The sequence below is a fragment of the Anoplopoma fimbria genome, chromosome 15 (assembly GCF_027596085.1).
Source record: "Anoplopoma fimbria isolate UVic2021 breed Golden Eagle Sablefish chromosome 15, Afim_UVic_2022, whole genome shotgun sequence".
Lineage (NCBI taxonomy): Eukaryota > Metazoa > Chordata > Actinopteri > Perciformes > Anoplopomatidae > Anoplopoma > Anoplopoma fimbria.
Window position 1 is genome coordinate 49218 of NC_072463.1, and position 25044 is coordinate 74261.

Genomic DNA, 25044 nt, shown 5'->3' on the forward strand with positions numbered 1-25044 from the left:
TAACCCAGGGCTTCATGGCCTCAAGGACAAAGTGTAACAGGCTTATTCATCGTTTTGTGTAAACATAAATTGAACTCCTCCTCTTTGATGAATGCAGAATGTTTAAATAGTCATGTCAGGTTTTCTCTGTTCCCTGATTCACAGTGTGTTAAATACGACGACACACTGATTCATTAAAGCAGAGTAAACAATGTTTACCTGTAGTAGAGAGAGAGAGAGAGCAGTCTGTATTTGTTCCTGCTGTAACCAGGGGTTCATCCCAGATCTCTTATTTGTCGTCTCCTCGCTCCTCGCTTGAACCGGAAGTCGTTCTGCGCCGCCATATTGACGGCCATCCCAAAGCTCTTATTACAGCACAGAGGAGCGAGGAGCGAGGAGGGAGGAGCCAGGAGGGATCTCCGAGGAGCCATAAGCGAGGATGCACGAGATCATCCTTCCAGGAAGTGTTGTGAGGGCCGACACGCCCCCTCATCGTTCATCTGTTATCTGATTGGACGCTGCAGCTGATTGTTCTGATCTGATATAACTCATCATCACTGGAGTTTAATACCAGAGTGATGACAGATCACACACTGAATGCATTAAAGTTAAAGAGAGTTAAAGAGAGAAAGAGAGTTAGAGAGTTAAAGAGTTAGAGAGAGTTAAAGAGTTGGAGAGTCTGTCTGTCTGTCAGTAGAAACACTTTTACATCATTTATCTTCATTTCCATTCATTCATATGAGGCTGATAATTCCTGAGTGTTGGTTGATGAGTTATGTAATTCCAATTTACCCCGAAACATTGAGCCTAATAGATTAATTCCAGTGTTTAGGAGAAACCATAATCATATTCTGGATTATTTAATGATGACATCACAATCCCAATTTCAAAACATACAGACGTTAATAATTAATAAATAAGACGAACGCATTCCGCCAGTAGAAATCGGTCCTGAGCTTCTGCATATACAGGTTGTTAAAGAGGTAACAGGCTGCAGAGAGACCTGTCCACAGTACACATCCTATCATATACTTTACAGTGTACATGTCCACAGTACACATCCTATCATATACTTTACAGTGTACATGTCCAGAGTACACATCCTATCATATACTTTACAGTGTACATGTCCACAGTACACATCCTATGGTATACTTTACAGTGTACATGTCCACAGTACACATCTGTTTAAATGAAATGGTGTTGACAGTACTTTGTGTGTTCGTCTCAGCAGTGGACGGTTCGGCGCCTGCTTTCTGCCGGCTCTCTGTAAACAGAGTGATCTTCAGGTGTTTGCTGCTCGACCTGGACTCAGACTTTGGAGGTCTGACATCAGAGGACAGGTGGAGGACACCCGACAGCTCAAATCACTCTTCAACACACAGGTGGGGATGTACCTGAATCCAAATACAGATAATGAGATGCTCATTATTATTCATGAGAAAAAAAGCCATGATTGACAGGTCTGAACCAAAGTTCTGTTTCCTCAGATCGATTTATGTCTTTTTACAACTACTAAATACTGTGTTAACAAAGTACTACAACTACTAAATACTGTGTTAACAAGGTACCACAACTACTTAATACTGTGTACTGTAACGAGTACAGCATATACATGCTGATGACTGTGTAGTGATTTTCTGTCTGTGTGCCGTCTACCTGTCTGTCTGACTCAGATTCCTCAGTTTGACTTATTTCCTCGTCCTGGTCCAATCGGAGCTTACCGTCCAGAAGACAGACAGCTCGGTCTGCTCAGCTGTTTCCTCAGAGACGGCTGGATCCTCAGCTGGAACGAGTACAGCCTCTACGTCCTCGACTGTCTTAACGAGGTACTACAATAACCTACAAATACTCTGTTAACGAGTACAGCGTCTACTCAATACTCTTTTAATGAGTACAGCATCTTCGTGCTGTGTAGTATGAGGTACTAGAAGTTCTTGTAATACTGTGTTAACAAGTACAATATCTACTTCCTGATGATCCATACTAGCAGATGAGCGTTGATGAGATGTGGTATTTGACTTGTGGTATTTGTACTGTGATGAAGGTAGTAGTTGGAGCGTTGGAGAGCAGTGGAGACATCGTGTCGGTGTCGTGTTGTGACAACGAGGTGTTTGTCCTGAAAGGAGACCGAGACGTGATCCGTCTGTCCAACAGCCCAGAGGGACTGAGCTGTGAGTACTACTACTACTACTACTACTACTAGTACTACTAGTACTACTAATATGACAACTACTACTAGTTCTACTAATACGACTACTACTACTTGTACTACTATTACTACTACTACTACTAGTACTACTAATATGACTACTACTACTAGTTCTACTAATACGACTACTACTACTTGTACTACTATTACTACTACTACTACTACTACTACTACTACTACTACTACTACTACTACTACTGTGGCATAGTGGAGAGCAAGGTAGTTCTCCAATCAGAGGGTCGGTGGTTCGATACCCGGCTTCGGCAGTCGATGTGTCCTTGGGCAAGACACGTAACCCCAAGTTGCTCCTGAAGGCCATCGGTGTGGACTGGATGATGAATGTTAGTTAGAGTCTGATGGTGGCACCTTGATGGTAGCCTGTCATCAGTGTGTGAATGATATGTAATATACTACTGATTGTAAGTCGCTTTGGATAAAAGCTACTAGTACTATTACCACTACTGGTCTGCTCTCCTCACTCTAACACTAAAATACTCCTCCTCTCTCTCCTCATAAGACTGATTATCATCCTCTCTGTCTCTCTTCTTCAGTGCTGGATCTCCATCAGTCCTCACCTTTGACCACGCCCACCATTCTCCCACCTACCGGATCAGTTGAAACAGCTCAGCCAATCAGAACCATGGCTATCATTGTAGAGGGTGGGGGGAAGGAGCAGCAGGGAGGAGGATGGGAGAGGCACAGTGAGGAGGGAGAGAAAGAAGAAGAGGAGGAGGTGGAGGAGGCGGAGGAGCAGCTGGAGGTGACAGCTGTCTACCACTCTGGTTTACTGGTCGACACATTTATCTTCAGACAGGTGAATTTACCTGTTTCTGTTTGTCCAGGTGATGGAGCCGTGCTGCCAGCAGTCAGGTCTGTTCACCAGCAGCTCTCGTAGCCGCAGCAGCTCTGTCACTTCCTGGGACAGTCTCCATGGAAACAACCCGGTGACCACTTCCTGTGAGCTGAGCTCCAGGCGCTACAGCGCCCCACTGGGTCATGAGGGTCTGCAGCAGGAGCTGGTGGTGAAGGCCATCCGAGTGAAGAAGAGGAGGAGGAGACGACAAGGCAAGCAGGCCGACCGAATAACTGTTCCACCAGGTGGTTGATAAAATCTAATCTCCACCAGGTGTTTGATAAAATCTAATCTCCACCAGAATATGTTTTATATTTTAGATTCTTCAAAGTAGTTGAGTGAGAAGGTGTGTCCAAACTAAATAAGTATTGAACACGCTTACTGAAATGTATTTAATACTTGGTACAGAAGCCTTTGTTGGTAATGACAGCTTCAAGACGCCTCCTGTATGGAGAAACTAGTCACATGCATTGCTCAGGTGTGATTTTGGCCCATTCTTCCACACAAACAGTCTTCAGATCTTGAAGGTTCCGTGGGCCTCTTCTATGAACTCTGATCTTTAGTTCTTTCCATAGAGTTTCTATTGGATTCAGGTCAGGTGATTGGCTGGGCCATTCTAGCAGCTTTATTTTCTTTCTCTGAAACCAATGGAGAGTTTCCTTGGCTGTGTGTTTGGGATCATTGTCTTGCTGAAATGTCCACCCTCATTTCATCTTCATCATCCTGCTAGATGGCAGCAGATTTTTATCAAGAATGTCCCGGTACATTTTTCCATTCATCCTTCCTTCAATTATATGAAGTTTGCCAGTGCCGTATGCTGAAAAACAGCCCCACACCATGATGTTCCACCTCCAAACTTCACTGTTGGTCTGGTGTTTTTGGGGTGATGTGCAGTGCCATTTGACCTCCAAACATGGTGTGTATTATGGCATCCAAAGAGTTCCATGTTGGTCTCATCTGACCAGACTATATTCTCCCAGTATTTCACAGGCTTGTCTAAATGTTGTGCAGCAAACTTTAAACGAGCTTCAACATGCTTTTTCTTCAGCAATGGAGTCTTGCGTGGTGAGCGTGCATACAGGCCACGGCGGTTGATGCATTACTTATTGTTTTCTTTGAAACAATTGTCCCTGCTGATTCCAGGTCTTTCTGAAGCTCTCCACTAGTGGTCCTTGGCTCTTGGACAACTCTTCTGATAATTCTTTTCACTCCTCTGTCAGAAATCTTGCGAGGAGCACCTGGTCGTGGCCGGTTTATGGTGAAATTATGTTCTTTCCACTTCCGGATTATGGCCCCAACAGTGCTCACTGGAACATTCAGAAGTTTAGAAATCCTTCTGTAACCAATGCCATCAGTATGTTCTGCAACAATAAGGTTGTGAAGGTCTTGAGAGAGCTCTTTGCTTTTACCCATCATGAGATGTTTCTTGTGTGACACCTTGGTAATGAGACACCTTTTTATAGGCCATCAGTTGGGACTGAACCAGCTGATATTAATTTGCACTGACAAGGGGCAGGATTGCTTTCTAATTACTGATAGATTTCAGCTGGTGTCTTGGCTTTCCATGCCTTTTTGCGCCTCCCTTTCTTCATGTGTTCGATACTTTTTCCCTGTGTCATTCCGTTTTATTACACATAACTTAATTTCTGAACTTATTTGTTTGGTTTTCTTTGTATGTATGGATTACTTGGGTTGTTACCGACATCTGGTGAAAATGTCATGTCAATAGCACCTTTAGAAATATATTTACTGAGAAAAATGGTGACGTGTTCAATACTTATTTTACCTGCTGTATATGTATGTATGTACACCTTGCTAGTACCGGGTTGGACCCCTTTTTGCCTTCAGAACTGCCTTAATTATTCGTAGCATAGATTCCACAAGGTGTTGGAAACGTTCCTCAGAGATGTTGCTCCATATTGACATGACAGCATCACGACGTTGCTGCAGATTTGTCGGCTGCACATCCATGATGTGAATCTCCCGTTCCTCCACATCCCAAAGGGCCTCTGTTGGATTGCGGTCTGGTGACTGTGGAGGCCACTGGAGTACAGGGAACTCATTGTCATGTTCAAGAAACCAGTTTGAGATGAGGTGAGCTTTGTGACATGGTGCATTATCCTGCTGGAAGTAGCCATCAGGAGACGGGTCCACTGTGGTCATAAAGGGATGGACATGGTCAGCAACAATCCTCAGGGAGGCCGTGGCGTTTAAACCATGCTCAACTGGTACTAAGGGGCCCAAAGTGTGCCAAGAAAAGATCCCCCACACCATTACACCAGCAGCAGCCTGAACCGTTGATACAAGGCAGGATGGATCACTGCTCTCATGGTGTTTACGCCACATTCTGACCCTACCATCTGAATGTCGCAGCTGAAATCGAGACTCATCAGACCAGGCAACGTTTTTCCAATCTTCTATTGTCCAACTTTGGTGAGCCTCAGTTTCCTGTTCTGAGCTGACAGGAGAGGCACCGGTGTGGTCTTCTGCTGCTGGAGCACGTCTGCTTCCAGGTTCAGAGGTGCTATTCTGCATACCTTGGTTGTAACGAGTGGTTATTTGAGTTACTGTTGCCTTTCTATCATATGAACCACTCTGCCCATTCTCCTCTGACCTCTGACATCAACAAGGCATTTTCGTCCACACAACTGCCGCTCACTGGATATTTTCTCTTTTTCGGACCATTCTCTGTAAACCCTAGAGATGGTTGTGGGTGAAAATCCCAGTAGATCAGCAGTTTTTGAAATACTCAGACCAGCCCGTCTGGCACCAACAACTATGCCACGTTCAAAGTCCCTGAAATCCCATTTCTTCCCCATTCTGATGTTTGAACTTCAGCAAGTCGTCTTCACCACGTCTAGATGCCTAAATGCATTGAGTTGCTGCCATGTGATTGGCTGATTAGCTATTTGTGTTAACAAGCAATTGAACAGGTGTGCCTAATAAAGTGGCCGGTGAGTGTATGTGTATATGTGTATACGTATATATGTATATGTATTCATTAAATGACAGTCAGTCACTCATCACTAACAGGTGTCTCTGTGTCCACACTCAGACAGCAGCAGTGGGATCCGCCTCTCTGAGAGCAGCTGCTCAGACTCCATGTTTGTAGTCTGGGATGGCAGCTGTAGTGACGGAGGAAGTGGAACTCCTCTGAGTGACAGAGCCTCCCTCACCGGTCTAGACCTTCAGAACCAGGACTCTCCGGAGCAAATCCAGGACCAGATCTCACTGAAAGCAGGATGTGAAGATTTACTCAGAGGTGTAAAGGATGGAGAGGAGGCGGAGTCTTCCTCCAACCAGTCAGGGTTAGTCCCTGAGGACCGGCATCGAACAGTATTGTGTTGTCATATCCATGTTTCCTGCTTATTCTGAGGTTTGGGTCTCATCCTTGTTTCCTTGTCCCAGCTCCCTCCTCCATCCAGACTCCCTGCTCCTCCAGGGTCTGGAGAATCCAGGAAAGGCCTCTGGTCCTGGTCCTGGTGCGGAGGTTGTCCCCCCGACCCCGGATGTGGATCTGCTGCTGGAGTGCACCTTCTCCTACATGCACAACACTGAGGGGGATGATGGACAGGAGCAGCAGCCAATGGAGGAGCAGGAGGAGGCGTTTCTGAGCCCTCTGATTGGACCAGAGGAAGAGGAGGATGAGGTGATGATGTGGAGAGAAACGTTTATCTGTAACTAGTTTACTCAAACAATACATTCAAACAATAAATGGAAAAACTAGTAGTTGATTTCCTCTGTTTGTTTTCAGAATGAAGACCAGGTCCCCCCTCCGGTTCTGGTGGACCAGATGTTTTACTCCACTGTGTCTAGTCTGGACAGAAAACCCAGTACGTCCAGTGATGAAGAGGGAGACATCTACTGTCACCGTCTGCTCCCGTCTGGCAGCGCTGGGGAAGTCCTGAACCGTCCGACTCTTCAGACGGAAAAGACCACAGACGGACCTCCAGACCAGGACCATAAGGACAGAGACCCACTCATACCTGACCAGGTTAGACACGCACAGATACGGAACTCAAACCTGACCAGGTGAGTCTGTCAGCAGGTGTCCATATTATTTTGTCTTTTGTCTTTGTAGTTGGCAGAAAGCTGGATGGGTTACTCAGGACCAGGATGTGGAATACTGAGCCTGCAGGTGACTGACAGGTGGGTAGTCATCAGACGCTCAGGTGACTAAAGTATGACCTGTGTGTTTCAGGTATGGGTGAAGCTACCTGTGTAGTGTCTTACAGGTGACCTGTGTGTTTCAGGTATGTGTGAAGCTACCTGTGTAGTGTCTTACAGGTGACCTGTATGATTCAGGTACGGGTGAAGCTACCTGTGTAGTGTCTTACAGGTGACCTGTATGATTCAGGTACGGGTGAAGCTACCTGTGTAGTGTCTTACAGGTGACCTGTGTGTTTCAGGTATGTGTGGTGTCTGGACTTTAAAGGAGGACTGTTCTGCAGCGGTCTACTTGAAACTGGGCTCAACTGGCAGCGCTTTGAAGACAATGTCCACCAGATGGCATTGTCACCCTCAGGTGAGCTGCTGGCATCACACCTGACAAACAGTTTGTACTGTGCCGCCTGCTGTTAACAATGTCAGACTCTCAGTTTTACTTTATTTAAACAAAGAAACTTAGACTAACCTCAGCTTCCAGTTAGAAGTGAAGTTGGTCTCATGCTAAAGAAGACTGTCAGGTTTACAGGTGTGTGAAGCATTAGCAGGATGCTAATTGTTTCTCACGCCATCAGGTAATCTGCTGTGGAAGGTGGAGCAGAAGAGCATGACGGCGTTTGCTTGTGCTAAAGTATCAGTAAAAGGAAAACGTCACTGGTACAAAGCTGTGGAGCAAACGGCCTTCGTGGCTCTGAGTGATGACTCGGCCTGGATTATCAGGACCAACGGAGACCTCTACCTGCAGACAGGTAACTACCTACCTGTGTGTCTCACATGTTCTGTGACAAATGCATGCTGGTTTGAAGAACCCTGACATCAGGACAAATCAAACACAAACATATTGGTTTCCATAGAGAGTTCCATGTGACACTGCAGTTTTTTCTGGCAGCAGTTCGTAACAGAAATTAAACATTCAGCTGGAATCAGCACAACTTTTGGAGGATACGAGTAAACGTCCATAGAGCTGCTTCAAAATCCTAGAAACAATGTTTCCAAGGATACAGTGTAAAAAGAAACCCAGGCCGGTACTATGAAGCAGGATTTGGGGTTATCGAGATAACTTCAGGGTTAACGGTGTTTTTTCAGTACTATGACAGAGGCTCACTTCTTACCTGGTTGATCACCATGGTAAGTGATGCTGATCACCTAACCGGATCCGGAGCAGTTGATGTTTAAGATAAGAGATTAACTCGTATAAAAGCTCTGCCTACTGACCAATCAGAGCTCAGCTCATGGATCAATAGATAATATAACGAAGATATGAAGAAGTTAAAATCATAATAAAAAAAAAAGCAACAGTTTAAACTGAAAACTTTATAGTAAAAGGCTCCTGCTCGCAGCTAATTCAGCTCATGACGTCTCATGAACTGGATTCAACAAAATCCAGTTCATGAGGCTAAAAAGATCTTTCCCATGGCAACGTTATACTGCATCCCTAAAAACAACAACATCTGGAGTCTTTGGGATTTGATTTCGAGTCCACCTGGGTCACCAATAAATCTATGGTCACCGAAACAACTAGGACCACCACAACATACAAGACTATCAAAACCTCCAGGGTCACCTAACATCCAAGGTCACCAAAGAATTCAAGAATACCAAAACAGCCAAGACTACCAATACATCCAGGGCCACCAAAACACTGTCAGCACCACCAAAACATCCAGGGCCACCAAAACATCCAAGACTACTAAAACATCCAGGGTCACCAAAAGATCCAGCATCACGAAACACCCAAGACTACTAAAACATCCAAGACTACCAAAACATCCAAGACTACCAAAACATCCAAGACTACCAAAACATCCAAGACTACTAAAACATCCAGGGTCACCAAAAACTTCCAAGACTACCAAAACAGCCAAGACTACCAATACATCCAGGGCCATCAAAACACTGTCAGCACTACCAAAACATCCAGGGCCACCAAAACACTGTCAGCACCACCAAAACATCCAGGGCCACCAAAACATCCAAGACTACTAAAACATCCAGGGTCACCAAAAGATCCAGCATCACCGAAACATCCAAGACTACTCCAAAACATCCAAGACCTACCAAAACATCCATCCAAAACATCCAAGACTACCAAAACATCCAAGACTACTAAAACATCCAGGGTCAAACTACCAAAACATCCAGACTACTAAAACATCCAGGACACCAAAACATCCAAGACTACCAAAACATCCAAGACTACTAAAACATCCAGAGTCACCAAAACATCCAAGGCTACCAAAACATCATCCAGAGTCACCAAAACATCCAAGGCTACCTCCAAGACACAAACATCCAAGACTAAAAACATCCAGACTACCTAAACATCCAAGACTACTAAAACATCCAGGGTCACCAAAACATCCAAGACTACCAAAACATCCAAGACTACTAAAACATCCAGGGTCACCAAAACATCCAAGACTACCAAAACATCCAAGACTACCAAAACATCCAAAACATCCAAGGCTACCTACACATCAACAAGACTACAAACTACTACAAAAACATCCAAGACTACTAAAACATCCAAAGTCACCAAAACATCCAAGGCTACCTACACATCCAAGACTACCTAAACATCCAAGACTACTAAAACATCCAGGGTCACCAAAACATCCAAGACTACCAAAACATCCAAGACTACTAAAACATCCAGGGTCACCAAAACATCCAAGACCAAAACATACCCTAAACATCCAAGACTACCTAAAACATCCATCCAAAACATCCAAGACTACCAAAACATCCAAGACTACCTAAACATCCAAGACTACCTAAACATCCAAGACTACCTAAACATCCAAGACTACTAAAACATCCAAGACTACCTAAACATCCAAGACTACTAAAACATCCAGGGTCACCAAAACATCCAAGACTACCAAAATATCCAAGACTACCAAAACATCCAAGACTACCTAAGCATCCAAGACTACCAAAACATCCAAGACTACCTAAGCATCCAAGACTACCAAAACATCCAAGACTACCTAAACATCCAAGACTACCAAAACATCCATAAATGTCTTTCTGTGTACTGTTGCCATAACAACCATTGTCTCTTTGTCCTGCAGGTCTGAGCGTGGACCGGCCCTGTTCTCGCTCTGTGAAGGTGGACTCTCCCTGTGTGTTCACACAGGTGTGTGTGAGCGGAGGCGTGGTCTGGGCTCTGAGCGAACACAAAGCTTTATTCTACAGAGAAGGACTGAACAGCTACTGCAGTGAGGGAGAGGGCTGGAAGTACGACACCGTCAGGTACTACTTCTACTGTAATACTGCTGTACTACTGCCGAGAGGGAGATAGGTGTAGTACTACTGCAGTAAATGGTAAATGGAATGTATATGATATAATGATTCATGTAATGAGAGTATAGGAAGTAGAATAATAATGGACAAGTGGCGTTAAGTTAAGTGGGGTTAAGTGTCTTAACAGGACACATCAACAGGGACTAGTGGAGTGGGGAACCGAACCACCGATCATCTGATTGAAGGACGATCACTGAGCCACAGTCACCTCTTCAACACAACTATTGTACTATAGTAGAGAGATAAGGTTCTAAATAGACTGCTAGTAGAAATCTAGGTTGTCTCAGTTAGCATACAGCATTAAAATCAGTGGTAGCTTTAACTTTGAGCTAGTTTAAAATGAGCTGAGAGGAGATACGGATACCTGTTCCTCTGATTGTGTTACTCTGTGTGTGTGTGTTCCTCACAGTGAGGCTCAGGGTCTGGAGTTGATGTGTGTTGCCCTGGCAGAAGGTGGTACAGCTTGGGCGCTAGATGCCAGTGGCAGCCTCTGGTTTAGAACCGGCATCTGTTCATCTAAACCGCAGGGCGACGACGACCACTGGTGGCAGGTAAACAGAGAGAAGACGTCTGTTTGGTGGGTCTCAGTTCTCCTATGCAGCTGAACAGACTGTCTGACTGTCTCTGTGTCTCTATCTGTCCACCTGTCTGTCTCTCTCTCTGTCTGACTGTCTCTGTCTCTGTCTCTCTCCATCAGATCAGTATCTCGGACTATGTGGTCTTTGATCAGGGCAGTCTATTCCAGACGCTGCTGCATGCCACGCAGAGTGTTGCCACAGTTACCAGGGCGCCGGTGGAGCGCGTGGTGGCCTTCCTGTCGCAGTACTCGCAGTGCCAGCCGAGCTTGGTCAGCGCCAACGGCAGCGGAGTTTGGGTCGCCTCAGGACGTAACCAGCTGCACCTGGCCCGAGGCAGTCTCGTGGGTCAGTAGAGTCCAGAAATGTCCGTTTAGAGTCCAGTAGAACTCCAGAACAGACTTTTGAATACAGTTTCTCTTTTTTCAGGAACTTTCTGGCAGAACGTTGTTCCAAGAGGAACTGTCTCAGCCACCAAGTGGAGCTTCATTACATCTTCATCTGTGCCTCACAGAGAAGGTCTCACACCTGAACACTATACACACCTAGATCACTGCAACTCGTCCTCACACCTCTGCAACTAGTCCTCACACCAACTCGTCCTCACACCTCTGCAACTAGTCCTCACACCAACTAGTCCTCACACCACTGCAACTAGTTCTCACACCAACTAGTCCTCACACCACTGCAACTAGTCCTCACACCACTGCAACTAGTCCTCACACCTCTGCAACTAGTCCTCAGACCTCTGCAACTAGTCCTCACACCTCTGCAACTAGTCCCCAAACCTCTGCAACTAGTCCTCACACCTCTGCAGCTAGTCCCCAAACCTCTGCAACTAGTCCTCACACCTCTGCAACTAGTTCTCACACCTCTGCAGCTAGTCCACAGACCTCTGCAACTAGTCCTCAGACCTCTGTAACTAGTCCACAGACCTCTGCAACTAGTCCTCACACTTCTGCAACTAGTCCTCAGACCTCTGCAACTAGTCCCCACACCTCTGCAACTAGACCTCACACCACTGCAACTAGTCCCCAAACCACTCAAACTACTCCTTAGACCTATGCAACTTGTTTTCAGACATATTTTAATACTTGACATTAAACACTCGTGTACATTAAACACAGCTGATCATTAGTCTACCTGTGTGTTTTACCTGTGTCTCAGGTACGTTCCTGTGGTTGGCTCAGAGCAGGAAGGATCTGTTCTGTGTTTGGGACCAGGATGGAGAGCTCCGCCCCTCGTCCATCCCTCTACCACTTGAGGTAAAAACACCACATCTGTCTCTGAGTCTGATTCTGCTCATCGCTGTTCACTCTGTTGATCTCCTTTTGTCTTCTACCTGTGTGCTCAGATGGAGCTGACTCACCTGTCTGCTTGTCGTGATGCTCTGTGGGGATTAGACACCCATGGACAAGTCAGTATTCGTACGCTGTCTCCGTCCTGTCCCTTTGGACTCCACTGGACCCCCCTAGACCTCAACCAGCTCGGTATGTACCTTAAAGTTACTAGAAGGAACTTTAATTCTGTCCACGGTGGACTGGTCTCTGCTGGATCTGGGTCTGTCCATGGTGAACTGGTGTCCGCATGAGTCTGAGCTGGAGGAGTTTCTGGTGAACCTGAATGATTTCATCTGATCATAGTCTCCTTTACTATGAAGGTCATATAGAGTCATAGAGCTCTTCTCTGGGTGGAGGCATACGGTTGTTTACTGGGTGGAGGCATACGGATGTTTACTGGGTGGAGGCATACGGATGTTTACTGGGTGGAGTCATACAGGTGTTTACTGGGTGGAGTCATACAGGTGTTTACTGGGTGGAGTCATACGTGTGTTTACTGGGTGGAGGCATACAGGTGTTTACTGGGTGGAGTCATACGTGTGTTTACTGGGTGGAGTCATACGTGTGTTTACTGGGTGGAGGCATACATTCCTCATAATGTCACATTGTAAACAATAAATCTGTTCACATGTTCAGGAAAGCAGATCTAGAAACGTTAACAGACCTGTAGCTAACAGCTAACGTGCGGAGGTTCCTTTAAGTTACTTTATGATGCGTTCAGGCTCTGTTCAGGTAAAAATAGTGTTGGGTATATAAACGTCATCTTGATGTGTCGATTATAATCTTGTAAAATTGAGCTTTTAGCAGGAAACTTCAACACATACAGTTGTTTGAAGATGTCTTCACGGTAATGAAAATACATGGAGATGAATTATGAGCTGTTTATTTTGCTAACATTAGCTCTTTAACTGCTCATGTGTTTGGGTTAGGGTTACCCAACCCAAACCACTTCGTGTTCCCTTCAGGCCCAATTTACTTAAAACGACATTTTAAAACTATTTATCCAACCACTGACCTAATCATGCTTCATTTGTCAGTTCTAGCACTCGAACAACAGTGTTCTCTGCTGCCACCAGGTGGTGCTACTGCGCTAAGCGCAAAGTTAATACGAACTGTTCCTTTAAATATCCTTCATTTTGTAAAGGAGTCTGACTTGTGGTCTGTGATTGGTTGATCAGTCGGTGTGTGTTGGGGGGGGGGTCCTGGGTTCACTTCAGGTCAGGTTACAGTGTGACGCACACTCTCACACACACACACAGACTCAGCTGTGTTTCTCCGTCACATTGACGGATGGAGGTTGTGTAACAGCGTGGTTCTTTAGAGGTCAACATGCAGTTTTTTTGTGGGTCCTCTGGAACCCGACTGTCTGCTGGATCAGATCTGTTTTTAGAGACCACATGACCGACCCCGTCCAGGTCTCCACATGCTCACGTTGCCTCGTATCCGTCTCTGAGTTTTTCGATGTGCAGAGCTCACTACACTCTTTGAAATGTGGATTACAGAGCTGAACACTCAGTAGTCCTGATTTCATTGAATGTGTCACACTGTAGGAGGAACAGTGACCACGTCCTCTGTTTTCTTTTGGTTGCCATGGTTTTTAGTGTCTTCCTGCTTGGAAGGCCAGTTAGTGGTACATGAGGATCTGAGGTCCTCTGACTGTTGATCAGGTGACATTCTGTTTCACTTTGACTTGTGCTTTATTAACCTTTGTTTTACTGTGGTTGGTGTTCTGGTGAGTCTCTGGGACTCTGAAGCCACCTCATCTACAAACAGCTGATATAAACCAACAAATAACAAATAATACTAAATACACAAACTGTATCTGACGGTTATGTACTATTATCTAAATCAACTGTTTGTCCATTCAGTGTCTTTCCTAATTGGAAAAGCAGCACATCAGTGACCCCTTCAGAGGTCAAAGGTCAGATCTGAATATGAGGCTGTTTCACCCAAAACAAACTGGCCTCCAATCTGTTCTGAAACAGTCCGGTTCTGGGGGTCTCTGAGGATGTTTTGTCCAGGTTTTAGGGGTTCTGGAGAGTGTTCCATTGGACCTTGGAGTTGGTCTTGAAAAATGTGGCTCAGGGTGTGGAGCGGGCCGACTTTTGCCACAAGGTTGTCATTTTGATCCCCAGCTCCTTTAGTTCCCATGTCAGAGTGTCCTTGAGCAAGACTGACCCGAAGTAGCTCTGGCTTCAACCCACTACTCCCGAAGCTTCTGTGTGTAATGTTTGTGAGGAGAAATTAAGTTTAGGTTCCTTGATCCGGTTCAAGTGGTCCTTGAGGGGTCCAATGGATCTTGAGGTGGTTCTTCAGGTTCCCGAGAGGTTTTAGGGCTCGTTAGTGCGGTTCAATGGGTTCTTTAAGGGGTTCTAAAAGTTTGTGGGGACTTTTTGAGGTTCCACATGCTTGTATATAGATAGAAATGTGTTTACAGGTGTGTTCAGGGAAAATGTCAACGATGTGTTCCAGGAAGTGTTCGTCTCATCAGTGTGAGCTGCGGCAGTCAAAACGTCTGGGCTGTGGACAGTCGAGGAATCGTTTACTTCAGAGTTGGAACCCAGCCTCTGAACCCAAGCATGATGCTACCGGCCTGGATCCACATAGAACCACCTGTACAGGTAACACACACACTGGATCCACATAGAACCACCTGTACATCTAACACACACTGGATCCACATAGAACCACCTGTACAGGTAACACACACACTGGATCCACATAGAACCACCTGTACATCTAACACACACTGGATCCACATAGAACCACCTGTACAGGTAACACACACACTGGATCCACATAGAACCACCTGTACATCTAACACACACTGGATCCACATAGAACCACCTGTACAGGTAACACACACACTGGATCCACATAGAACCACCTGTACATCTAACACACACTGGATCCACATAGAACCACCTGTACATCTAACACACACTGGATCCACATAGAACCACCTGTACATCTAACACACACTGGATCCACATAGAACCACCTGTACATCTAACACACACTGGATCCACATAGAACCACCTGTACAGGTAACACACACTGGATCCACATAGAACCACCTGTACATGTAACACACATAGAACCAATAGGTCACTCTGACATCATGTCTCTGCAGCCAATAGGAGTGCAGCTGGTCCGTATTCAGACAAGTCCTAACGACCGTCTCCTCTGGGCTTTGGACAACAGAGGAAGTGTCTTCGTCAGAACCGGACTCAGTGAAGAGATGCCTGTGGGGACGGACTGGGAGGTGGTACCAGGTACGTCTGTCTGTCTCCTCTGAACACCTGTTCAGGTAGAGCAGGTGGTGCAGGTTGTGCAGGTAGTACAGGTAGTACCTGTAGTGCTGGTAGTACAGCGACAGTGATGTTGTTTTGAGTTCTTGCCTGAGCCCCAGTATGTATATATTAATATTGTGGATATTGTATTCATAATGTATTAATATTATTGTTACTGTATTAATACTTTAGTTCCTGTATTAATGCTTTAGTTCCTGTATTAATATTGTAGTTCCCGTATTAATACTTTAGTTCCTGTATTAATACTTTAGTTCCTGTATTAATACTTAAGTTACTGTATTAATACTTTAGTTCCTGTATTAATACTTTAGTTCCTGTATTAATACTTTAGTTCCTGTATTAATACTTAAGTTACTGTATTAATACTTTAGTTCCTGTATTAATACTTTAGTTCCTGTATTAATACTTAAGTTACTGTATTAATACTTTAGTTACTCTATTAATACTGTAGTTACTCTATTAATATTGTAGTTACTGTATTAATACTGTAGTTACTGTATTAATACTTTAGTTCCTGTGTTAATACTTTAGTTCCTGTATTAATATTGTAGTTACTGTATTAATATTGTAGTTACTGTATTAATACTTTAGTTCCTGTATTTATACTTCAGTTACTGTATTAATACTTTAGTTCCTGTATTAATACTTCAGTTACTGTATTAATATTGTAGTTACTGTATTAATATTGTAGTTACTGTATTAATATTGTAGTTACTGTATTAATACTTTAGTTCCTGTATTAATATTGTAGTTACTGTATTAATACTTCAGTTACTGTATTAATATTGTAGTTCCTGTATTAATACTTCACTTACTGTATTAATATTGTAATTACTGTATTAATACTTTAGTTACTGTATTAATACTTTATTTATTGTAGTTCTGTATTAATACTTTAGTTCCTGTATTAATATTGTAATACTGTAGTTCCTGTATTAATACTGTATTAATACTTAGTTCCTGTATTAATACTGTAGTTCCTGTATTAATACTTCAGTTACTGTTACTATTAATACTTTAGTTCCTGTATTAATACTGTATTAATAGTTCCTGTATTAATATTGTAGTTCCTGTATTAATACTGTAGTTCCTGTATTAATACTTCAGTTACTGTATTAATACTTTAGTTCCTGTATTAATATTGTAGTTCCTGTATTAATATTGTAGTTCCTGTATTAATACTGTAGTTCCTGTATTAATACTTCAGTTACTGTATTAATATTGGAGTTACTGTATTAATACTGTAGTTCCTGTATTAATATTGTAGTTACTGTATTAATACTTCAGTTACTGTATTAATATTGTAGTTACTGTATTAATACTGTTAGTTTCCTGTATTAATACTTCAGTTACTGTTTAATATTGTAGTTCCTGTATTAATACTTCAGTTACTGTATTAATATTGTAATTACTGTATTAATACTTTAGTTACTGTATTAATACTTTAGTTCCTGTATTAATATTATAGTTCCTGTATTAATACTGTAGTTCCTGTATTAATACTTCAGTTACTGTATTAATACTTTAATTTCTGTATTAATACTTTAGTTCCTGTATTAATATTGTAGTTCCTGTATTAATACTGTAGTTCCTGTATTAATACTTCAGTTACTGTATTAATATTGGAGTTACTGTATTAATACTGTAGTTCCTGTATTAATATTGGAGTTACTGTATTAATACTGTAGTTCCTGTATTAATACTGTAGTTCCTGTATTAATACTTCAGTTACTGTATTAATATTGGAGTTACTGTATTAATACTTTAGTTCCTGTATTAATATTGTAGTTACTGTATTAATACTGTAGTTCCTGTATTAATACTGTAGTTCCTGTATTACTACTTCAGTTACTGTATTAATATTGTAGTTACTGTATTAATATTGTAGTTACTGTATTAATACATATACTTTACTTCAGTGTGTGTTCATGTGTGTGTGTTTTCAGGTTTAGCCGTCGCTCAGCTGCTCCTCAGCTCTCGGACGGTTTGGGTTCGGTGTGTAAACGGAGATCTGGCTCGACGTTATGGCGTCTCTGACCGGAACCCAGCAGGAGATTACTGGAAGAAGATCCCTGGAAACGCCAACTGGTTAACTGGTAAGACTGTGTTATACTGGTAGGACTGGGTTATACTGGTAGGACTGGTTTGTACTGGTAAGACTGGGTTTTTACTGGTAAAACTGGGTTTATACTGGTAAGACTGGGTTTATACTGGTAAAACTGGGTTTATACTGGTAAGACTGGGTTTATACTGGTAAGACAGGAGGTTTTTATTGGTAAGACTGGGTTTATACTGGTAAGACTGGGTTTATACTTGTAAGACTGGGTTTATACTGGTAAGACTGGGTTCAAACTGGTAAGACTGGGTTTAAACTGGTAATACTGGGTTTAAACTGGTAAGACTGGGTTTATACTGGTAAGACTGGGTTTATACTGGTAAGACAGGTTTTTCTATTGGTAAGACTGGGGTTATACTGGTAAGACTGGGTTTTTACTGGTAAGACTGGGTTTATACTGGTAAGACTGGGTTTATACTGGTAAGACTGGGTTCAAACTGGTAAGACTGGGTTTAAACTGGTAATACTGGGTTTAAACTGGTAAGACTGGGTTTATACTGGTAAGACTGGGTTTATACTGGTAAGACTGGGTTTATACTGGTAAGACAGGTTTTTTTATTGGTAAGACTGGGTTTATACTGGTAAGACTGGGTTTAAACTGGTAAGACTGGGTTTATACTGGTAATACTTGGTTTAAACTGGTTAGACTGGGTTTATACTAGTAAGACTGGGTTTATACTGGTAATACTTGGTTTAAACTGGTTAGACTGGGTTTATACTAGTAAGACTGGGTTTATACTGGTCAAACTGGGTTTGGATGTATATTTATTCTCAGAAGCAGGACTACATCTCAGGTGTGTCTGTGTTTTCTATCTCTTCAGTGACTCCAGAAGACGAGTTATGGGCTGTGACTCCGATTGGTGGATTGTCTCGTCGCTTAACGAAGCTCCTCCCACAAACTCCCTGTTGGCCCGCGCCCTCAGGCTCCTCGCTCAGTGGGGAAGATGTCGACGACGAATGGGAGCTTATTTGACCCATGATGTCATTTTGATGTCACTTCCTGTGACATTTAAGCTTTTAGGACCTGTCTGAAATAAGTTGGCCACACAAAGGAAGCCCAGGTGGTTGCTGGGAAATGACGTGAACTGAGACTTTGTTTTATTTTAGTTTTAACAGGAAGCACTTTAATAAGAAGGGGCAGTTGGCTACAGAGGAACAAGGGGCATTTCACTTTTTACACGTTTCATTCATTCTATTCCTAACTGGTCTGGAGTGGCTCACACTGGTTTCAACTTGTTCTGACTGGTCCTAAATCCTCTAATATTTAATCCAGTGTGGTTCAGTCTGGTTGTTAAGGACACTAAATGGACTCCAGACAATTTGGTTGTTTTCTCTATCCTAGTCCAGTCTGGTTGAAACCGGTCCAGTCTGGTTAAAACCGGTCCAGTATGGTTGAAACTGGTTCAGTATGGTTGAAACTGGTTCAGTCCATCTCTTCAAGTGGTCACTCGACATCTGTGCTCAGCAGAGATCACACTGGTCTTACTAGTAACACTGGGTTCAACTAGTTACACTGAGGTAAAGTAGTTAAAGTAGTTGAACTGGTTTTACTAGTTACACTGGGGTAAACAAGTTAAACTAGTTCAACTGGTTTTACTAGTTACATTGGGTTAAACTGGGGTAAACTAGTTCAACTGGTTTTACTAGTTACACTGGGTTAAACTGGATTAAACTGGGTTAAACTGGGTTGAACTGGTTTAACTAGTTACATTGGGTTGAACTGGGGTAAACTGGTTTAACCGGTTAAACTAGTTGAACCGGTTAAACGAGTAGAACCAGCACTGACTATGCTTCACTGACCTGCTGTTACTGGGATCAGATCCGGGCTGCTGTAGCTCAGTGGGAACCGCTGGTGTTCCTTTAACCACACTGGGGTGGCTCAATTCTGTTTGTTGAAGTGTCCTTGAGCAAAACACTGAACCCCAAGTTGCTGCTGGGTGTTGGACCGCAGCCCTCTGGTCCTGATGACGGTGAGAGGTCTCATGTGGACCAGGATGTAAAGGCTGGACCCAACCATCGCTGGTTCTCATGCTGTCGGATTCGTTTTCTCAGATAGTTGCCCGCTTGTCTCAGTTACCACGGCAACCGGCAGGAGCCCCGCCCCCTGAATAATGAAGATCATTTAAAAATGTAAATCTAATAAACATCTGTTTGTGTTGGCTGAAGTTTAACTCTTTAAATAATATTTTTAACTAAATCTGGACCCTGATGGACCATGGTGGAATGTAGTGGACTCTTATGGACCATGGTGGACTTTAGTGGACTTCAATTGACCATGGTGGACTGTAGTGGACTCTTATGGACCATGGTGGACTTTAGTGGACTCCTATGGACCATGGTGGACTGTAGTGGACTCTTATGGACCATGGTGGACTGTAGTGGACTCCTATGGAACATGGTGGACTTTAGTGGACTCTTATGGACCATGGTGGACTTTAGTGGACTCTTCTGGACCATGGTGGACTTTAGTGGACTCTTCTGGACCATGCTGGACTGTAGTGGACTCTTATGGACCATGGTGGAATGTAGTGGACTCCTATGGACCATGGTGGACTTTAGTGGACTCCTATGGGCCATGGTGGACTTTAGTGGACTTTAGTAGACTCTTATGGACCATGTTGGGCTGTAGTGGACTCTTATGGACCATGGTGGACTTTAGTGGACTCCTATGGACCATGGTGGACTTTAGTGGACTTTAGTAGACTCTTATGGACCATGTTGGACTGTAGTGGACTCTTATGGACCATGGTGGACTGTAGTGGACTCCTATGGACCATGGTGGACTTTAGTGGACTCCTATGGACCATGGTGGACTTTAGTGGACTCTTATGGACCATGGTGGACTTTAGTGGACCCCAATCGACCATTATAGACTGTAGTGGACTCCTATGGACCATGGTGGACTTTAGTGGACTTTAGTAGACTCTTATGGACCATGTTGGACTGTAGTGGACTCTTATGGACCATGGTGGACTGTAGTGGACTTCTATGGACCATGGTGGACTTTAGTGGACTCCTATGGACCATGGTGGACTTTAGTGGACTCTTATGGACCATGGTGGACTTTAGTGGACCCCAATCGACCATTATAGACTGTAGTGGACTCCTATGGACCATGGTGGACTGTAGTGGACCATGGTGGACTTTAGTGGACTCTAATGGACCATGGTGGACTCCTATGGTCCCCGGTGGACTGTAGCTGGCTTTAAATTGACCCTGATTGACTGTGGTGGACTCCAATGGACCCTGATGGACTATAATGGACTGTAGTGGACTCTAATGGACCCTGTTGGACTGTGGTGGACTCTAATGGACCCTGAGGGATTATAGCTGGCTCTAATGGATCCTGGTGGACTCAAACGGACCCTGATTAACTGTGGGGGACTCTAATGGAACGTCATGAACTATAGTGGACTCTAATGGACCCTGGTGGACAGTGGTGGACTCTAATAGACCATGATGGACTGTATCGGACTCTAATGGATCCTGGTGGAATCTAATGGACCCTGGTGGACTGTGTCGGACTGCTAACCTGCATTGATGTTCAGGTCTAAGGTCTGAACTCCTTTTAACATGTACTCATCATCCTCTCTCTTCCTCGTCTGCGGTAGTTGCCATGGAAACCTGCACAGATGTGACTCTGCTGTGATGTCATCCTGATGTCAGCTGATTGGTTGAATGATCTGCTGCTAACCAATAAGATTTCAGTGTAAACTCACCTGTTTGATTGACCTAATAAACATGTTTAAACACAGCAGTCACAGGTTATTGATCAAAAGGTTATTGATCAAAGCCCTAACTATACATCTGAGTCAGTCCTAACAATAAGCCTGAACCAGTCCTAACTATAGACCTGAACCAGTCCTAACTATAAACCTGAACCAGCCCTAACCAGCCCTAACTATAGACCTGAACCAGCCCTAACTATAAACCTGAACCAGTCCTAACTATAGACCTGAACCAGTCCTAACTATAAACCTGAACCAGCCCTAACTATAAACCTGAACCAGTCCTAACTATAGACCTGAACCAGTCTATAAACCTAACCAGTATAGACCTGAACCAGTCCTAACTATAAACCTGAACCAGTCCTAACTATAGACCTGAACCAGCCCTAACTATAGACCTGAACCAGCCCTAACTATAAACCTGAACCAGTCCTAACTATAGACCTGAACCAGTCCTAACTATAAACCTGAACCAGTCCTAACTATAGACCTGAACCAGTCCTAACTATACACCTGAACCAGCCCTAACTATAGACCTGAACCAGTCCTAACTATAGACCTGAACCAGCCCTAACTATAGACCTGAACCAGCCCTAACTATAGACCTGAACCAGTCCTAACTATAAACCTGAACCAGTCCTAACTATAAACCTGAACCAGCCCTAACTATAAACCTGAACCAGCCCTAACTATAAACCTGAACCAGTCCTAACTATAAACCTGAACCAGTCCTAACTATAAACCTGAACCAGTCCTAACTATAAGCGCTATCAAAAAGGAAGATCTTAAGCCTGCTCTTAGTGGTGAGTGTGTCGGCCCCCCGGACTGAAACTGGAACCTGGTTCCACAGAAGAGGAGCCTGATAACTGAAGGCTCTGGCTCCCATCCTACTTTTATCTCCTCTAGGAACCACAAGTAACCCTGCATTGATGGAGCGCAGCTCTCTAGTTGGGTAATATGGAACTATAAGTTCCTTAAGATAAGACGGTGCCTGGCCAGTTAGAGCTTTGTAGGTGAGGAGAAGGATTTTAAATTCTATTCTTGATTTAACAGGGAGCCAGTGCAGAGAAGCTAATACTGGAGTAATATGATCTCTTTTCTTAGTTTCTGTTAGAACACGTGCTGCAGCATTCTGGAACTACTGGATCTGATGTTCAAGTTAACAAGGAACAACAACCATTTTTTTAAATGATTATATTTTATTTGCATCTCAGTGTTGATAAAGAGCTCAGCTAAAGAATAAAAGAAACAAAAATAAATTATTTATTTAGCACATAGACACTATCCACCTTTAATGTTGAGCTCACATTGAATGAAGTCGAATACATATTTTCTTATCTCTGATAAAAAAGGACCTGGATCTTTAAAATGAGCAGATCCTCTCCAGACCTGTTTTAAGATCTTTAAGTAAATTAAGGATTAACAGAGCATCAAACATCTCATCCTTCTTCATGAAAAAACCCCAAAACAAAGCACCGAAGTCTCAGCCATAAATGTAGTCTTTATACACGGAGCAGATCTAGGATCAGTTTTGTTCCTGTATCGGTCAGCTGCATGGATGATTAACCCAACGATCAATATGATTGATATGCTTGAGAATATGTGAAGCTGTTGAAGCAGGAAACCTTAGATAATCAATAATTCAATATTAATGTTCAGATAACAAATTCATTCTGAATATTTTAGCTAAAAATAAAAAGTGACAGGAAACAAGAACGAGAGAGCTGCAACAAAGTGGATCCACAGACGTGTTTTTCTTCTTCTGTTCCTTTGTCATATCTGGAGGTAGAAACGCGTTTAAACATTTACATTTTACATTTAAACACAACAAAACAAATTTAATCTGGAGGCTTTAAAAAGTCATCTTCATCATCATCACCATCATCATCGCCATCACCATCATCATCATCATCATCACGAGATGGGATGAGATTTTTTATAAAAATGGTTCACCTATCACGTTTCTCACATCAGCTGCTCCTTCAGTCTCCTCAGGGTCCTAAAGCCTGTCGACAGGTGACTGAGGGAGCAGTATTAATCACTGATCAGTGATCTGGACTGTTTCTAGTCTTTATTTACATGTCCATACAATCCCAGCACCCCTGAGGTCTTTGCAGTGTTGTTTTCATGGTGACAGATGTCACTGCCAGCTGTGCAGCTGCAGGAAGTCGGGCAGCGCGGTGATCTGATCCGGGCCGGACCGAGCCAAACACCTGAGTGCCTGCAATAGGAGGGGGGGTGGAGCCAAACCACACAGCCAGCTGAACATTTCATTTCCCAGCAGGCTTTGCCAGCGATGCGGCTCCTCCTGCAGGCAGCATAGCGCCGGCGGTTTGGGCAGGTAGAGCAGCAGGAAATCGAGGCAGCGCTGCGCACAGCGGCGGTCCAAGTTGTCAGAGGAGACGAGTCGCTGCAGCGCGGCGTCGAGGCCAGTGGGCAGCGCACCGTGAACCAGCAGGAGAAGCAGACAGTCTGGCCGCGACAGTTCCACCGCCAGCTGCACCGCCGTCTTTCCTGCGTCTGCCTCGTGCGAGCAGCCGTCACGACTGTCCAGGAAGTCCTCCCCCACGTGACAGTCCTTCAGAACCGCCACCATCATGCTGAGGATAGACACACGGTTGTAGCGCACCGCAACGGTGAGGTGCTGTGCGCCACTACTGCGGCGGCAGCAGAAGCTGCAGCGCGGCGGCATGAGCGCACTCACTGAGTACTTGTTGAGCAGGTAGCGAGCGTAATCCTGATGGTCGTGGACGAGCGCGTACAGCAGCGCCTCAGACGGCAGGAAGGCTCGAGGACGCCCGTCCTCCCAACTGAAGACCTCCATACGGCGCATGTCCTCCAGCTGCCAGACCGGAAGCTGCTCACGCACAGCGCAGTAGAAGGAGAACGAGGTCCGCTCACACTGACGCTGAGACGGAGACGATGACAGATGCTCCACCTGAGAGGACAGCAGCCACGGCATGACGACACCTGAGACACACCTGGTCTGAAGGAGACATGAGACACACCTTGTCTGAAGAAGACACAACACACCTGGTCTAAAGGAGACAAAAGACACACCTGGTCTGAAGAAAAACTAGTTCATGCATTTGTTACCTCTAGACTAGATTACTGTAACTCCTTATTATCAGGCTGCTCTAATAAGACTCTTAAATCTCTACAGTTGATCCAGAATGCTGCAGCACGTGTTCTAACAGAAACTAAGAAAAGAGATCATATTACTCCAGTATTAGCTTCTCTGCACTGGCTCCCTGTTAAATCAAGAATAGAATTTAAAATCCTTCTCCTCACCTACAAAGCTCTAACTGGCCAGGCACCGTCTTATCTTAAGGAACTTATAGTTCCATATTACCCAACTAGAGAGCTGCGCTCCATCAATGCAGGGTTACTTGTGCTTCCTAGAGTATGTAAAAGTAGGATGGGAGCCAGAGCCTTCAGTTATCAGGCTCCTCTTCTG

At 44.0% G+C, this 25044-nt stretch overlaps 2 protein-coding genes across 2 annotated transcripts in view; one reads left to right on the forward strand and one right to left on the reverse strand.

The window, feature by feature from the left end:
* Nucleotides 1-21634, forward strand: part of tecpr2 (tectonin beta-propeller repeat containing 2) — a 29420-nt gene extending 7786 nt beyond the window's left edge. The window contains exons 7-27 of the mRNA XM_054613750.1: nt 1211-1364; nt 1656-1808; nt 2027-2153; nt 2743-2951; nt 3034-3256; nt 6100-6352; nt 6453-6693; nt 6799-7038; nt 7126-7193; nt 7454-7569; nt 7784-7957; nt 10283-10463; nt 10924-11065; nt 11212-11437; nt 11519-11608; nt 12257-12354; nt 12444-12579; nt 14902-15050; nt 15563-15704; nt 17690-17839; nt 18681-21634. Coding sequence (XP_054469725.1) covers nt 1211-1364; nt 1656-1808; nt 2027-2153; nt 2743-2951; nt 3034-3256; nt 6100-6352; nt 6453-6693; nt 6799-7038; nt 7126-7193; nt 7454-7569; nt 7784-7957; nt 10283-10463; nt 10924-11065; nt 11212-11437; nt 11519-11608; nt 12257-12354; nt 12444-12579; nt 14902-15050; nt 15563-15704; nt 17690-17839; nt 18681-18832 — 3424 coding nt within the window. The 3' untranslated portion in view covers nt 18833-21634. The remainder of the gene's footprint in view (nt 1-1210; nt 1365-1655; nt 1809-2026; nt 2154-2742; nt 2952-3033; nt 3257-6099; nt 6353-6452; nt 6694-6798; nt 7039-7125; nt 7194-7453; nt 7570-7783; nt 7958-10282; nt 10464-10923; nt 11066-11211; nt 11438-11518; nt 11609-12256; nt 12355-12443; nt 12580-14901; nt 15051-15562; nt 15705-17689; nt 17840-18680) is intronic.
* Nucleotides 21635-23727: 2093 nt separating this feature from the next.
* Nucleotides 23728-24652, reverse strand: ankrd9 (ankyrin repeat domain 9). The gene has a single exon (XM_054614599.1). It carries the CDS (start codon nt 24547-24549, stop codon nt 23728-23730), a length of 822 nt encoding a protein of 273 aa, XP_054470574.1. The 5' UTR covers nt 24550-24652.
* Between the last annotated feature and the right edge of the window lie 392 nt (nt 24653-25044).